Genomic DNA, 16,935 nt, shown 5'->3' on the forward strand with positions numbered 1-16,935 from the left:
GAAGAGCCCTTTTCCCCGCCTCCTCAGCCTTAGGAGTTCAAATTTCACTAAACCTGATTGCACCAAGCCCCACCCTCGTGTTTACATTGCACTGGCTGTTTTGTGGGAATCAAAGTCCCTGCATAGCCAAGGAGATCTTTTACCTTCCACACTAGCTGAGCCACAGGCCAAGTGCCCTAGGAGAGAGGCATCCCCACCCCCAATCCACCCCTGCCCTGGGGTGGTGCTGTCCCCTTGCTGAAGGCTGCTGCAAGGCAACCAGGGCTAGCAGCCACGGACCCAGCTGTTTTGAAGGAAGGTAAGCACCGTGCATGTGTACATATGTTTGTGTGTTTGTATGTTGCTTCTGCAAGGCTACACACACCTAAAACTGAGGTGTGCACCATTCTGACACTTGTCCGCTGGCCAAGGCTTCTGCCGGGAGAGAGATAGAGCTGGCCGGGAGGGGAGGGGTGCTGGACAGGAGACCCAATAGAGCAGACGCTGTAACCTGGCGGGAAAGAGCGTCCTTCAGGACTTGTCTAGGAAGGCCTTTACTTGCCTGTAACCTGGAGGAGTCTAGCTTACTTTCTTCTTTTTGAGGAAGAGTGTGGTGATGGTCTGTTATGGAGAGTATGTCTGGAGAGAGTATGTCTGGAAGCTCTGGCCACCTCTGGAGAGGTGGCTGGTCTGCTTGGTAGCCTCTTATGAGGCCCATGGGGCATCCAGTCTTCCTCCCGGCTGGGTTGGAGTGTGTTTTCAGTTAGGAGTGCCCAAAAGGGAACTGGGCAGCCGGGTCAGGCAGCTTCCAAGATAAGCGCCTGCTGTATGCTTAGCCTTTCGGGGTGCCAACAGGAGAGATCAGCCTGCTATTTGCATAGCTGTCATGGGCACCTTGGGACACGCCTGCCGCAGTCCCACGAGGAGTCCAGCACTGCTTTATCACAGCATTCCAGAGCCTCGCCCCAGAGACCACGGGAGCCCCTGGAATCCGCCCGGCCCTGTGCTGTTCCTGCCCTGAAATGGATTGCCTCCTTCCCCAAGAGTGGTGTGTAGCGGATGTGTTCCCGTGTGGAAGGCTCCACTGCTGCTCTTGCTGTCATAATTTCTTTCTTGCTCTGTATTTCTTCAAGAATTTACAGCCTGCCTCATTTTTAGAGAGCTTAGCTTTGCTCCAAAGGGAGGGATTTTCCAGTGCTCTCCTGGACAGTCTTGGCAAAGTGTCCCGGCACCGCCACGGCCAGCCTCCTGCCTGCCTCCAGCGCCTCCCGCCTTGCAGGGAGGGGGGTGTTGGGTGGTGGTTTTGTGTTTGGTGTCTCGGGAACAAGTCACTCTTGAAGTGAGGCTGGCGCTCCGAGAGAACATTGTCTCCGAATGGATTTATTTCTGGAACTTCTCCTAAGGAGAGAAATATAGGTTGCCTGTATAAAGCCAAAGCTTATCATCATCTTCTATTTTTTTTTTAAAAAAATACGTTGGAGGAAGCGGGCAGATTTCCTTCCACCCTGAGACATGTCAGAGTCACAGAGTCTCTGATTTAGGAGATTAAAGGCAATATTTTAGAAGGCCCACATGTAGTCACCATTTCTCAGCTCTTGATTTTCTCTGGAATGGAAAATGATCAAATAAAAACGCTGGGAATCTTTAATTAGCACAGAGGCCAAGTACTACTGTAAAAGGAAACTTTGTTTTAATGAGAGGTTATAAATGTCCATATGGAAAAACAGTGATTTTCATATATGTGATGGGCACCAAGATCACACCAACTCCCTTGAGAAGGAACTGTTTGTTTCAGGCATCACTTCCTTGTTGTGAAGCTGGGTCCTCTTGTGCCTGTAACCCTCTAGCAGGCCCCTGAGGGAGCAGGTGCTCTTGGGACAGCACCACAGCTGCCCGAACCTCCTCTCTGGGTCACAGATGGAAGGCTTAGTCCCGTTCACCTCTGGCTGGTGCTCTGGGCTGTGACCTTGTTTTCAGCCCATTTGGATTGTGATGGACTCTCTCATACTGTAGACATGGAAACCGGGCAGTCTCTCACCAGCACTGGAGTCACCCTCCTGCTACTCCACGTTTTGCAGGGGTGGCCCCATCAGCAGAGTGGTCTGCTAGAAAGCTGTGGTATCATCTGGAAGCTATTTAGCAAGCCCAGAAGAAGCGGTCTCTCCCTGCTGGGGAGAGGTCATGTGATGTGGGGATAGGAGCCCAGGGCGTGTATCACAGGACTGCCTGGACCCCTGCTCCTGCCCCTGTGCAACCCACGCATGACTTAGTCCATCTCAGCCCCTTGACCTCCACAGAGGAGAATCCCATGCCCATCTGGGTTTGTTCAGAGCTTCCAAGGGGGCACTGGGTATGAAGTGCTTGGGAGATGGTGGCTGCCCAGCCGGCTTATTCCTGCTGCTTTTGTCACTGTTGTTGTCAGTCACTAAGGAAACAGAAAAAAAGTAGAGGAGTGGAAAAATTTCATAGCTGGTAAGAGCTCGAGCTGGGGCTGTGATCTAGAGCCGCGCTGTGTGGACATTGAGCAAAACTGATGCCCGGGATAATTTGAGTTGTGTCAAATGACTTAAGGAAGTTTGGGATAAATTTTATTACAGATTTATATTAGAAAGCAGTTCAACAAGCTGTGAAATTCTTCTTCTTTTTTTTTCTTAATAGAAAGAGTATTCTCTATGTGTAGGTCACTGTGAAGATTGCCTAAGTTAGCACATAATAATTTTTTTAGTTCAGATTAATATGGGGGCACAGATGATTAGGTTACATTGTGTTTGTTATGTAAGTTCAAGTTGTAGTTGAGCCCTTTACCCAGTTTTTTTTTTCCCCATTGAGACAGAGTCACTCTGTTGCCCCAGTTAGAGTGTGGTGTCATCAGCCTCCCTCACTGCAGCCCCACTCTTGGGCTTAAGCCATCATCCTGCCTCAGCTTCCTGAGTAGCTGAGACGATAGGCAGGTACTTCTGCACCTAGCTAATTTTTTCTATTTTTTGTAGAGATGGACTCTCTTGCTCATCCTTTTTATTGAACTCCTGAGCTCAAGTGATGCTCCCACCTTGGCCTCCCAGAGTGCTAGGATTACGAGAGGAGCTGCTGTGCTCAACCCAGACCTGAATTCTGTGTACTCAGTAATTAGGGGCTCATGGAGCACTTCTATCCCCTGCCTCTGGGCCCAAAGGGGTCACAGATATGAAAAGTGTACGAGTTGTGGGAATTCTTCACTCAACCAAGTAAAGGATAGCATAGAAGGTAGGGTATGCCCAGCACCCGCCAATGCCATGCCCTTGATGTTGACCTCATTGGATCAACACCGTGGTCCTGAGGGCTGATGGCATCAAATACCCCACCCCAGGTTACTTCTCTGCAGACAAAAAGTGAGACACAGAGAGGTTGAGCAATGCACCTGAGGCCACACAGCTGTGGGCAAGGCCGGACTCAAGCCCAGATGGATTATGTCAGGAAGTCTCGAAGGGGAGTAAAGATGTGCACATAAAGCAAGCTTATGTCACAGAGAGGCCCAAGGGGACTGTGACAGTTACCCCAAGAAGAGGGTTTCAGAATCTAGGAAGAAGAGAGAAGGCCTTTGAAGAGGTGGGGGAGGAGAAGACAGGAGGAGGAAGAGAGAACCACACAGGGTGGGGCCCATTCCAGGTGAGTCTGCTTCTGTCCTGATCTCCTGATAGCTGCTCCAACTGAGGTGTAATTTACATACAGTAAAATTTAGCCTAGTGTTGTCCAAGTTTGATACACTTCATGCCTGGACACTCCCACCGCAATCAAGCGCAAACATTTTCATTGCCCAAGCCATCCTCACGCCCTTCGCAGCCTCCACCCCCTCCCACCCCAACTACGCCCACCCGTGTCTGGACCGTGTCTCCACCACAGATCTATCACCCCTGTGAAGTCCTGCAGTGGGACTTTTGTTCCTGAGACCCCCTCACCCCCAAGGCTGCCCGTGGATGAGCACTTGTTCTTCAAAGCAGACTCCCCCTTCTTCTGCGCTCTTCCTGGGCAGGTGGTGGTTGTCAGAGTAAGGACACGTGACTGCCCGTGTCATCCATTGCCTTCAATTACTGGGGCTGTTTGGATTGATGCGTTGGTCAGCTGGGTGTCCCTGACTGAGTCATTTGAGGGTGACCTGGAGACAAAACCATTAGTGGACACATCTGAAGGAGGTGCCTGTTCCCTGTGGTGGTTTAGGTGCCCAGGAGACCTCTCATGTGTCCAGGGCTCCTGACCCAGGGGCTGCAGGGGCTGTGGGCTCATGATGCACCGAGGAGTCCGTGAGGGGATTAGTACGGGAGTCTGTAAGTTAGGAGGACAGAAGTGCACCTATTGCTTAGGAAATGGAACGCAAAACTGACCTTCAACACAACTGCTGTGAAAACACAGGCTCTGTCCCCAAAGATGAATCATTTCAGAACCTATGGAGAAAAACACAAAGTACTTAGTGATAGTCTCTGAGGAGTGTGTGTATGTGTGTGTGTGGCTTGCTGTAGATATTTTTTCTGTGGAAACTACAGAGGAAGCATTCAGGTGAATTCCTATCCAAAGGTAAATTGTTGATTTCAACAATTTACCTTTGGATAGGAATTGTAGAAGTTGAAATAGAAGGCGCCTAATGCATGGGTTTTGGAGGTGGAGGGAGGTGGGGATGAATTCTGGTGCTCTATTTACTAGGCTTTTAGCACAGTTTCTCTGAGCCTCTGGTTTCTCAGCTGTAAAATGTCTTTCCATTGCCTGCTTGGGGACTAAGATCCCTGGGGCATAAAAGTGTGCCTGGCAGAGTTGAGGTACTTACGTGGCAGCTGTGTCTTTAGAACGTCGACTGGCTTGCGGGAGAGGGGCATTTCCAGAATTCTCTGTTCCTCCTGCAGCCTCACTGTGAGTGCTTTCCTCCTGGCATCCTCTTCCCAGTGCCTCTTCCAACCGCTGTTCTTCTCTGTTCCCCTAGGGCTGCTCCGTCCCCCACACGTAGAAGGCACTGTTCTGAATATGCCTTTTAAATCCCAGTTACAGCCATACCAAGTGCTTAGTCAGCTCTTACTGACTTTCCTGGAGAAGTTTCTGATGTCTTCCTTGAAGACTTGTAGGGAAGATACTGTTAACTCTTTGGAAATGAAAAGTTCCTTTTTAAGCAAACCCATCACAAAAATAGAACACGAGGTCATATGGTCAGTACATAGATTACAAAGAAAGATTGCACATAGCTTCTAAATGTATCACGTTTGTCCTTCATTTCAAACTGACTTTCTGTTGGAAGCAGGGCCAATGGACAGTGATTGATTAATACCTTTTCGACTGCTGAGTGGTTGACGTTGGGAGGTGGTGGTGGTGGGTAGCTGGTCCTTAGTGCCTCTGTGAACCCAGGTGGGCTAAGTCTATGGGTTAGTCTGTATTCACCTGGGATGGGAAGGAATGTTACCATCTTTGCACTTTTGGTCTCATTTAGTTGGATCATTTTTGAAATATTTTGTGAGCGCCTCTTATGCTCTTTGTCTCCTTGTGGGAAAGCCTTGTTTCAGATATGGGGTTGGGGTAGAAAGGAAGTGATCACCCCCCGCAGGTAGTGGTGGGTGGACAGTGTGCCACGGTGGGCACTGTCCTCTAACGGAACAAGAATGTCTGCCCTGTATTTTCTTCCTTCTGATTCCTTTCCAGACAATAAACCTCACTGGTATGTCAAGCACCGGAAGTCATTCAGAGCTATATTTATGCGTGTTTGATTTTTAACTAGGCCCTGGCTGCAGGGAAATCATTGCCAGACAGTGGACAAGCTCCATTTGAAAGGGGGGGGCCTTTGGTTCTGGTTGGTTTTGGGGGGCAGCAGTGCCAAGGGAAAGCTGACACAGAATGGCATGGTTTACCTTGGACATAGAAAAGACCCTGAGAAACGGGAGGCTCAGAGAGTCTGTGCAGGGGTGTGGGAGTGACAGGACGGGCAGTGAGAAAATGGGTCCCGGGAGGGGAGGCAGGGCTGTGTCCACTCAAAGAGATTTTGGTAGTAACTGTGGGTGTCCTGATTAGGAGCTTCTGAGCTGGTGCTTCACATGCATTTTCTCTAGTCCTCCTAATTTCTCGAGGATTATACCTTTTTATAAATGAAGAGCCAGGACCTCGAACAGTTTAGTTTAAATGTCATGATCAGAAACACAGGCAGAGTGACTGGCCCCATCTGGGATGGTGAAGAGAAACTGAAGGGTCTCATTTGTCCAACTGAAGTCTAAGTCCTTCCTCTTGCAAGGTCGTAGCCCTTCACCAGAAGGCAGGGCGGAAGGGAAGGTTCCTGAGGCCGACTCCTCTGCTCCCCACCCAAGATCACAGACATGAGTGTGAGGTGGGCGGGGGGTCATCCGTGGAGCTCCCAGACAGCCCTCCTGGAGCGCTCACTGCACCTTAGAAAGAGCTGTGCTCCTAAGAAGTGATTCAGAAGCTTGGCTGGTTCTGTCTTGGGATTGGTTTTCAGGTTTTTTCCCTGTGGGTTAACCTTTATTGGGCATTTTCTGATGTAGAAAGAGTGCAGGCTGGTCTTTGGCACTAGACAGGGCAGGATGGGACCCCTTTCTGTCCTGTGGCTATGCTCCCCTATGGGAAGGCAGGTGCATGCCACCTGGGCCCTTAGGATTTGCTGAGACCCTGTGTCAAATGCTCACAACTGGGCCTGGCATAGATGGAGTGTTTAGTTCATGGTAATGGAAATGGTGATTTTTTGTGTGCATTTATTATTATGTTAAGATTTCTACTATTAATAAAAGTAATAATTAGGATTATTGTTAGAAATAATAGGATTATTCATACCTCCCCTCCCCCCAGTCAAAGGAATGTCATGTTCTTTTTTTTGTAATTTTTTTGGGTTTTTTTTTTGGTCATTGTGCAAGTTTATTTTAATTCAGATTTAGGGAGAATGGTATGGAAGTCATGAACGTACAGTCTTAACACGTGAAATCTGCTACTACTCTAATGAGCAGACTCAGGCCTGTGAGGTCTGTGCTCGTGGGGTGATGCTGGGCAGCCCCCTCCCTTATGGTGGAGGTCTCTGCAGGAGCCGTTTCTCAGCACCCCTTCCTCCCCTTCTCACGCTCTGCGGAGTAGAAGGAAGGACTGACTTCTCAGGTCTTACATTAAGTTGAGTTTTCCTGGCAACAGAGGCTCTAGAAACCAAATTAAACTGGTGTTTACTATAAATACACTCCCCTGTCTGCTTTGCCATTTAATTCTCAGGTCAGTCTTTATGCCGGAGATCAACCCACACCCCCGTGTTACAGCTGGGAAGTTGATGGTGGATGTACCAGTTGGTGGGTCCAGGGTAGAGCCGGTATTTGAACTGTTGTCCGTTTGATGCCAGAGCTTCTTCAAGGGGGTATTCCTCTGCACAAGCCCTAGTGATTCAACAAATGGGTTGCATTTTACTTTTAGAACTGATAGAGGTGATATTTACAAGTGCCTTATAATTTAGGACAGCCTTTCCAGGGTTCATTTTATGTAATTTGCACAGATCTGGATGCAGTAGGTCTTTCATCTCTGCTTATTCTGAAGCCTTGCTCAGGGTCACTCACTGATCCTTGGACAGAGCAAGGAGAATTCAACACTGCCTTCTCATGCACAGGCCACTGGCAAAACCCCCAGGTGTATGTCTTCCTGGCCCTCTCTGAGCAGGTAGGCAGTGGGCAGGCAGGGACACACAGGCTTTAGGGCCAGCATACCCTGACTTGGGCCCTGCAGTGCCTTTTAGCAATTGCCTGATCTTGGGCAAGTTATTTATTCCCTTAGGGCCTAGTTGTTTATAGATAAACAATGTGGAATAACAGCATCGAGTTTATTAGCTAGATCATACTGTGAAAATTACAGAAAATGTGCTATGTGCCTACCCTGGGAGTAAGAGGTGCTCAGTAAATAGCAGCTGTCACCAATCCTGTTACTGTAAATGAATCCCATGGGCAGGCACATCCAGCAATCTTTTGTCACCAGTTGCTCTGTCTTGAAGACTCGGTCTTTTTACAGCATCTTCTGTATTGATTGTGTTTACCCCGAAACTACCAGCCCCCCACCCCAAGCTCTGAGTAAGATGAGCATTGGGGCCCTTCCAAACTGGAGTCTACCCTGGTGTTCACTCCCACCTCCCACCCCCTGTGCTTCCCCCTGGACACAGTTGAGACAGACGGAAACCCAGGTTTGCGTGTTCTCAGCCCAGCACCCCAGTACCTCTCGGGACTCTGCCCCAACACATTGTCCCAGTGTTTGCAAAAAAAGCCAGCAGCTGCTGACCGTGGAAGTATGTTCAGCCTGGAGCCAGGGCCTGGGGGCACGTGCTCAGGGAAGGCTCAGTCACCATCAGGAGGTGGGGTGGCTCACTCATCATGTCTCTCAGGTATAGGCGCTCAAACAGCCACCAGCAGCTCTGCTGCTGTGGAATGCCTGCAGTTCCTCAGCTGGGAAAGTAAGGAAGGTGGAGGAGGCCTTACTGGGGTCGGGGATGTGTTGGCTGCAAACTCCAGCTTATTTTCAGAGGCTCTTAGTGGGGACATGCCGTGTGTGGTCAGGGCAATTAACAGCCGCCAGTCAGCAGATTGAGCAGCGGGAGTGGCTGAATGCTGCAGCCAAGACTGTAATTAATAATAGCAATGGAGGGTTCAGTGCTTCCCGCCCACATTTCAGGCCTCATTTTTGTTTCCTGACATTCCATGTGTGGGAAGCAGCATGTGCAGCCCATCCTCAAGCCTTCTGTGGTCCTGACACATTCATTGAGCACCTACTTGGCCCCAAGATGCAAAACTAAACGGGAAGGCCCCAGATGGGTCCCTCCGCTTTCTCTTTTCATTGACTTCCATATTTAGATGTGAGCAGGTTTTCTGAGACTCCGTTTAATAGGTGCGTGTTACCTGGCTCCTAGCCAATGTTCAACAAATGTTAGACAGATAAATGGAGACTCCCCTTTGTCTTAGAGGAACAGTCAATTCCTGGAGATTTATGGGATGAGCTGGGTTCCACCTGCAAAACAATGACAGAATTAACAATGAGCCCTCAAGGCGAGATGATTCAAGGGCGAAGAATTCCAAAGCTTCTCTAAATGATAATTCTTTTTGTAGAGAAAGGTAGAAGTGATTCTAGCACTTTAAGACGTTTGATTGTTTGAATTCTCTGGAGTATAGCCTGGATTTCTCAGTCTTAGAAGAGCATTTGACCCTGTTAATTGTAAATGATAATGTGAATTCATCTATTTGTTCAGTAAAATGCTTGTGTGTGTTTGAGATGGTGGTGTGCCCTTTCACCTCTGGCTAAAGCCCCTCTCCCGTCTTTTCCTCTGCAGTGCTGCACACACAGGGCCCTGTCGACGGCAGCCTTTACGCTAAGGTGAGGAAGAAAAGCTGCTCGGACCCTGGCATCCCAGGTGGCCCCCAGGCTGTCCCGGCCACCAGCAGCCCAGACCACAGTGACCACACCCTGTCCGTGAGCAGTGACTCTGGCCACTCGACTGCCTCGGTCAGGACTGACAAGACCGAGGAGCGACTGGCTCCAGGAGCCAAGAGAGGCCTGAGCGCCCAGGAGAAGGCGGAGCTGGACCAGCTGCTCAGCGGCTTCGGCCTGGAAGACTCCGGGACTGCTCTCAAGGACATGACTGATGCTCGCACCAAGTATAGCGGGACACGCCACATAGTGCCAGCCCAGGTCCATGTGAATGGAGATGCCGTCGTGAAGGACCGGGAGACGGATATTCTAGACGATGAGATGCCCCATCACGACCTGCACAGTGTGGACAGCCTCGGGACTCTGTCCTCCTCAGACGGGCCGCAGTCAGGCCACCTGGGCCCCTTCACCTGCCACAAGAGCAGCCAGAACTCCCTTCTGTCTGACGGTTTTGGCAGCACTGTTGGTGAGGACCAGCAGGGTGCCCTTGCTGCAGATCTGGGCCTTGGCATGGATCCCCTCTATGAGCGGGAGCGGGCTTTCGGGAGCCGAGAGCCCAAGCAGCCCCAACCCCTGCTGAGGAAGCCATCGGTGTCCGCCCAGACGCAGGCCTACGGGCCAAACAGCTATTCCACGCAGACCTGGGTGCGGCAGCAGCAGATGGTGGTGGCCCATCAGTACAGCTTCACCCCTGACGGGGAGGCCAGGCTCATTAGCCGCGGCCCAGGGGACAATTCAGGGCTCGTCCAAGCCCAGCCCAGGGTACCAGTCACCCCCACCCGGGGGGCCAGCAGCAGAGTGGCTGTTCAGAGGGGTGTAGGCAGTGGGCCACATCCTCCAGACACTTCTCAGGCCTCTCCTGGCAAAACCTTCAAACCCAGGTTCCCAGACGAGCAAGTCATGAATGGAGCCGGCCCGGAGCTGAGCGCAGGTCCCTCCCCAGGCTCACCCACCCTGGACATCGACCAGTCCATTGAGCAGCTCAACAGGCTGATCCTGGAGCTGGACCCCACCTTTGAGCCTGTCCCCACCCACATGAGCACCCTGGGTAGCCAGGCCAATGGCTCTGCATCTCCGGACAGCATAGGAGGTGGGCTGAGGGCGAGCAGCCGGCTTCCCAACACAGGAGAGGGCCCTGGCAGGGCCCCTGGGCGGCAAGGTGAGTGGTGTTCCCTGGGATACTGACCTGGGATAAGAAATGAGACTACTAAGGGATTAGCTCTGATAAAAGCCACAAAGGAGGGACATTTACTTTGTGGTTTCTACTCTCAGCACTCTTGACCTCATATCAAAATCGGCCATAGGCCCTTGGGAGCAGATTGGGAGGGTGGGAAAGCCAAGGCGGAGACCTGCAGGAGATAAGGATTGGGCCCAGCCTGCTGGAAAGAGCTGTGCCTTCATTTCACACACTTGTCAGTGTCTTTCCTAGGGTACAGAGTGTGGCTGAGAAGCCAGGCCACTACCAGCTTTGCCTTTTCAGCCCAGGTTCTTAACTTCTGAGCCTCGGTGTCCATATCTGCAGAATTGACTTAACAAGGAAATCTTCATGGTGAGAATGGTGTTGGTGAGGAAGGGCACTGGTCTCTGCCTATGAGGTATATATTGGGGCTTTATGGAAGAGTGCTGGACACTTCAGTGGCCTGAAGGCTGGAGGATAAAAGAGGACAAGGGGCCTTGAGGCAGCCTTGTGGGAACAAGGAAGTTGTTCCCACTTCTTCATATCATGATATGGAAAACATCCTGACTATGAATACACATGTCCAGGTTGGCTGTGCATACAGGGAGGCATTATCGTCTGCTTGCAGCAATGCGATGGGCGTGTGTTGGGATTGGGTGACTATAAAGTGGTCTTTCTGCTGGGGAGGCCAGACGGCTGAGGGATTCCAAGGGGTGGCGTGGTTGGGTGGGCCAAGGAGGAGGCCCAGCAGGCAGGAGGGGCACTGTGACCAGGGCAGGGGAGTTTTAGGCAGGGCCTGTGTGGGCAAGGGCCACAGGTAGAATGTGATGTCTGGAAGTCCCCGGTACAGAGATGGGCCAGGAGAAGCCACCAGGCCTCAGCGTCTGTGCCACCCCCACATAGAGATGGGCCACTGGGAAGCCACCAGAGGTGGAGAGATGGGCTGTGTTTTGAGAGCCCAAATGCTGTCAGGCAGAGACCAGAACCTAAAAGGCGACCCTGGGCCTGAGAATATGGTGTCCACGGGATGCTAGGGCCTCCCATGGTGGCATATATGTGTGTGTCTGCATCCAGGGGCTGGCTGGCTCCTTAGAAGGACCTGTCTCAGCAAAGTAAAGACCAGACAGGCTACATATGAGCGAGGACACTCGTGGAGGACAGGTAGGAGGCAGATGACCACTGTGTGCTAGTAATGCTGATGTTCTAGAAACTGCCCTTTGTGCCCACTGTTGTTCTGGGGCTGTAGGTGTGGTCGTCCAGTTCATTCTCTTAAAGGTGGTTGCTCCGCGGACTGATCTCCATCTTACGGTGCCATTTATGGAGGCGTTGGTCGGATTACATGGGCCCTACCAAGCAGACCAGGAATCGGTGCCCTGCAGTCTGGACACTATGTCCCTGCCCTCTTTCGAGTCAGACAGACGAGGATTGAAGTCCTGCTCTCAGGTCTGGGATGGGGGAAGCAATATAGACTTTGCAGATACTATTTCTGGCTCCAGGGTTGAGTGTGTACCTGGCTGCCTGAGTGACCTGGGTGGGTACAGGACAGAGTCTCTGTGAAAAGGAAACCATAAACTCTGTGCCAGGCTGAGGGAAGGTGCAAGGAAACGCTTGTCCACATTTCCTTCTCAGGCCTGGGACCATGAACAAGCAAACAGGTGGCATTCCAGTTTGCCCGAGCCACACAGATCTATGAGCAGAGTTTCAGGCTGTGCTCCCGCCGTGGAGCACCCACAGCAAGCACAACACTGACAGTGACAGTGACCAGGTACTAGGTACAGGCTGAAAAACTCAGGTGTATTAGCGCATTAATCAAATGCTTTCAAGAAATTCTGACTTTTTAAAAAAAAGGTTTTGGGGGGCGCAAAACTACCTACAGTAGCATTACCATTCCTGGCTTACCTCACCAAAGCTTCTCGAAAGAAATTACTTGGGAAGATTGAAATCAGAAGTCTTTTCTCCTAAATTAAAGCATTTCTTTCTTTTTTTTTTTTATTAAATCATAGCTGTGTACATTGATATGATCATGGGGCATCATACACTAGCTTCATAAACCATTTGACACATTTTCATCACACTGGTTGATTTCTTTTGAGTTTGGGAGAAGTTGGAGGCCCATGAGGGGACATGGAGCAAAGGACTTCAAGGCTCAAGTCACCACATAGTGGCCGATTTCGGTTAATGTATTTTCCAGTTGACTGAATTCAGTTCTTCCTGATCGTGGTCACAAACCACAGAAGTTGAGAAATGTGAGATTTTAGAAATCACTTCATATCTTTCACCCTTATGTTGGCCATTTTTAAATTATTTGATAAACTCATCACTTGAATAACTGGAATTTGGGGCCTGGCCCGGTGGCTTGGGCCTGTAATCCTAGCATTCTGGGTGGCCCAGGTAGGAGGATGTCTTGAGCTCAGGAGTTTGAGACAAGCCTGAGCAAGAATGAGACCCTGTCTCTACTAAAAATAGAAAAATTAGCCAGGCAGGGTAGCACCTGTAGTCCCAGCTACTCGAGAGGCTGAAGCATGAGGATTGCTTGAGCCCAAGAGTTTGAGGTTGCTGTGAGCTATGATGACACCACTGCACTCTACCCGGGGCCACAGAATAAGACTCTGTCAAAAAAAAAGGAAAATTGGAATTTTGATTTGATTTTCAATCACTGATTTAATTCCTTTTATTATATAATTGATTTAATTTCAATTTTGAAATCAAAGGACTTTTCTACTTCAACAGTAGACCAGTAAAATTCATTGTGCATTTGGATATTGATCATACGAATTTGAAGTAGTTATTAATCCATTTATGTTTGACAGATGTCTTAGGCCATTGGTCAGTTTCTTTCATACTTTTGGAACTGTAGAGATGTAGAAGATTAAATATAGGCAAACCGGATCCTGACCTTCTGAGACCTTTTTAAAATTTGGAAATACCCTTCTCATAGGAATCCTGCTGCAAAGGAGTGGCTGTCCCCAAGCCGTGATGAATGGATACTTAAGAGTTAGTCACAGTGTTGGGGACAGGGTAATGAAAGCAGGACCCTACCTGGAAGCATGACTTCCTCTTCCAGGTACATGCCCAGCTGGGAGGCGGAGCGAGCCTGGAGACCTAGTACACTGCATCTAATGTAAGAAGCCGGGACAGGGTGGAGGCAGCCTCCCAGTGACCTATGTCATGGGGTTTTGCATCTCAGCCTAGGACAGCTTGTCTTGTTAAGTCTCATCAAAAGAATACCTCTGTCTGCAGCTGTCGGGCATTCTAACTGGGTAGGGAGGGGAACATTTCTCCTCTCCCTGGAAGGTATAGAGAATGCTGGAACCCTTTTGAGTAACATTTAGCTTTTGGTATTTATATCTCACAACCGGAGGTAGCTGGCTAGGCAAGCAACAAAAACCAAAAGCACTAGGTTCCAGCAGGGAAACAGAAGCATGGAAACTAACCAGCTGGTTCTGAGTCTTCAGAAGGTTCAGGTGTGATGGAATGCCTGTACTTTGAAGGTGTTCCAGGTCCCCGAGCCTTTATCCATCCTCTCTGTTGTCCGGGGGCAATGCAGGCTGCTGAGCTGGGGTCCTCCACTGGGGCTCTCAGTTCCATGTGCTGAGTAGGAAGGGGCCTGATGGCTCTGAAAGGCTCATGACATGCCCAGGGCAGTGCTGTCACCACTCCCCCAGATGCTTCATTCCCACTCCTGGAGCATGAAGCTGAGCCCTGTGGATGGTGTAACAGTGCCTGATGGACTAGAGCCCACCTTAGGTCTCTCTCGGGAGGGGGAAAGTGGGGACTGAAAGTTCTGAGAGCACCACATCTTCTACTCAATCCCCTCCTCCCTGGCCTGTTTTCTGTCTTGTCCCAAACCTGCTTCTGCTAGAGATGAATATTTGTCATAGAGACATCCACATCGAAAACTTAAGCATTCAGTCTTTGGAGATTGTGTCCTTAATGTGAGAATGTCAGTAGTTGTGGTAGGGAGCTGGGAATATTGTTGACCAGTTCTCCTCCTGAGGGCTAATGCATGCCCTGCAGAGCACTGAAGCTCACCATTGCCAGCTTCTCGGGTGGCAGCACGCCCTCCATGGGCCTCAGGCACTTCTGAGGTGAAGATCGTCTGTGAAGGCTGAGCATTTCCTGAGAAAGGCTCTTTCATACCAGCACAGTAATAACAATGGTGATGGAGATGGTGCTGGTGGTGATTATAAAGCTGATGGTGAAGGAGATGGTGGTGGTGATGATGCTGGCGATGATTATAGAGCTGATGGTGATGGTGAAGGAGATGGTGGTGGTGATGCTGGTGATGATTATAGAGCTGATTGTTATGGTGAAGGAGATGGCGTTGGTGATGATGCTGGTGATGATTATAGAGCTGTTGGTGATGATGATGGTGAAGGAGATGGTGGTGGTGATGATCCTGGTGATGATTATAGAGCTGATGGTGATGATGATGGTGAAGGTGATGGTGTTGATGATGATGATGGTGATGATTATAGAGCTGATGGTGAAGGAGATGGTGGTGGTGATGATGCTGGTGATGATTATAGAGCTGATGGTGATGGTGATGGTGAAGGAGATGGTGGTGGTGATGCTGGTGATGATTATAGAGCTGATGGTGATGGTGAAGGAGATGGTGGTGGTAGTGATCCTGGTGGTGATTATAGAGCTGATGGTGGTGGTGATGATGCTGGTGATGATTATAGAGCTGATGGTGAGGATGATGGTGAAGGAGATGGTCGTGGTGGTGATGATGGTGGTGATTATAGAGCTGATGGTGATGGAGATGGTGAAGGAGATGGTGGTGGTGATGATGCTGGTGATGATTATAGAGCTGATGGTGATGGTGAAGGAGATGGTGGTGGTGATGTTGCTGGTGGTGATTATACAGCTGATGGTGATGATGATGGTGAAGGAGATAGTGGTGGCGATGATGCTGGTGATGATTATGGAGCTGATGGTGATGGAGATGGTGAAGGAGATGGTGGTGGTGATGATGCTGGTGATGATTATAGAGCTGATGGTGATGGAGATGGTGAAGGAGATGGTGGTGGTGATGATGCTGGTGATGATTATAGAGCTGATGGAGATGGTGAAGGAGATGGCGGTGGTGATGATGCTGGTGATGATTATAGAGCTGATGGTGATGGTGAAGGAGATGGTGGTGGTGATGATGCTGGTGATGATTATAGAGCTGATGGTGATGAGGATGGTGAAGGAGATGGTGGTGGTGGTGATGCTGGTGATGATAATAGAGCTGATGGTGATGATGGTAGCAAGAGCTGCCACTCTGAGTGCCTATTCTGTGTCAGGCACCTTCATCCCCACCAGAACGCCTAGCAGAGCCCCTGAATGTCTGACTCTGCATCCCATGGTCATGCTCTTATTCCACTAAATTCACATTCTTCAACCAGCCTGAAACATCTAATGGCCACTGCCCCTGACTCACTTATTTTGTTTCTTGGCATGCAGTAAGCGGTTGATAAATGTTTATAAATAGAGGGGTCTGGGACACGTGGAAGTGCAGGGGATGCTCCCAGTACCTGCGTGGCTTTGCTGAGGGGCTCGGAGGGGAGCTTTTTCCCTGGACAGAGTGGAGCAGCCCTTTCCCCTGCCCCCACACATCAAGAGAGCTGCCGACCAGAGAGTAGATACAGTGAGAGAACTTTGGGGGCTGTGACCTGAGTGCTTTCTGAGCTAGTGAGTGCAGTAGTGTCCTCTTATTAAATGGAGTGAGGGGCAGAAAGTTGGTTTGGGCACCTGCCTTCCTGGGAGAGCTCTTCCCTATGTCTGGGTTTCACTGTGGACCCCAGGCACTGCTGCCCTGCTCTCTGCCGCACCCCCAGAGGGTCTCCCAGCTTGGCTTCGCCCTGCACATGCGTGGGTTTTTGGATCACATGCTTTAAGTGGGGGAGATTTCAACTGGTGATATCTGAGCAACAAAAGAAGTGACTCAGCCTGTGAAGTTTACGATGCCACGGATGGCTAAAAGCCTGTTCTGTTTTATGCACCTTGAGGGCTCCTTGCTTCATGTTGTCAAAATATTTTATTCATGTTTTATCAACTTCACCCCCACAAAGGCAGAAACCTGGCAGGCCCTGTTCTGCTTGCAGATGGTGCTGTGACATTCCTGCCAGGTATTTAATGTTCCTCCCAGACTTCGGCATCTGCTTTATCTGTGCTAACCTGAATCCGATGACCTGTTTGTGCTGAAGATAATTCGGAGCATTAGAAAGTGTCAGCTTTTAGTAAATGATAGTGGAAAGACTGTTGAGTTAAACTATGTGTTAAGCCCCAACCAAAGGAACCCGAAGTGAAAGCCGGAAGAATGCCTTAGTTCAAAAAGCAGCTTGCTGGGTGGTGCCTGTGGCTCAGTGAGTAGGGTGCTGGCCCCATATATG

General features: G+C 50.0%; 2 protein-coding genes across 9 annotated transcripts in view; both read left to right on the forward strand.

Annotated features, from left to right (window-relative positions):
• TNS3 (tensin 3) overlaps positions 1-16,935 on the forward strand; it is a 296,848-nt gene that overhangs the window by 200,800 nt on the left and 79,113 nt on the right. For all 5 annotated transcript variants that reach the window (XM_053608816.1, XM_053608817.1, XM_053608818.1 and 2 more), the window contains one exon: positions 9,281-10,537. In XM_053608816.1, coding sequence (XP_053464791.1) covers positions 9,281-10,537 — 1,257 coding nt within the window. The remainder of the gene's footprint in view (positions 1-9,280; positions 10,538-16,935) is intronic.
• On the forward strand, positions 14,618-16,254 carry LOC128598451 (uncharacterized). 4 transcript variants are annotated; one of them, XM_053608819.1, is made up of 2 exons: positions 14,618-15,431; positions 15,489-16,254. In XM_053608819.1, the coding sequence occupies exons 1-2, from the start codon at positions 14,712-14,714 to the stop codon at positions 15,927-15,929; spliced, it is 1,161 nt and encodes a 386-aa protein (XP_053464794.1). In that variant the 5' UTR covers positions 14,618-14,711; the 3' UTR covers positions 15,930-16,254. The 4 variants fall into 4 exon arrangements, with proteins under 4 accessions (XP_053464794.1, XP_053464795.1, XP_053464796.1 ...); XM_053608820.1 differs by having other exon boundaries at positions 14,618-15,104; positions 15,165-16,254; XM_053608821.1 differs by having other exon boundaries at positions 14,618-14,822; positions 15,051-16,254.

The sequence above is a fragment of the Nycticebus coucang genome, chromosome 11, assembly GCF_027406575.1.
Source record: "Nycticebus coucang isolate mNycCou1 chromosome 11, mNycCou1.pri, whole genome shotgun sequence".
NCBI classification, from domain to species: Eukaryota; Metazoa; Chordata; class Mammalia; order Primates; family Lorisidae; genus Nycticebus; species Nycticebus coucang.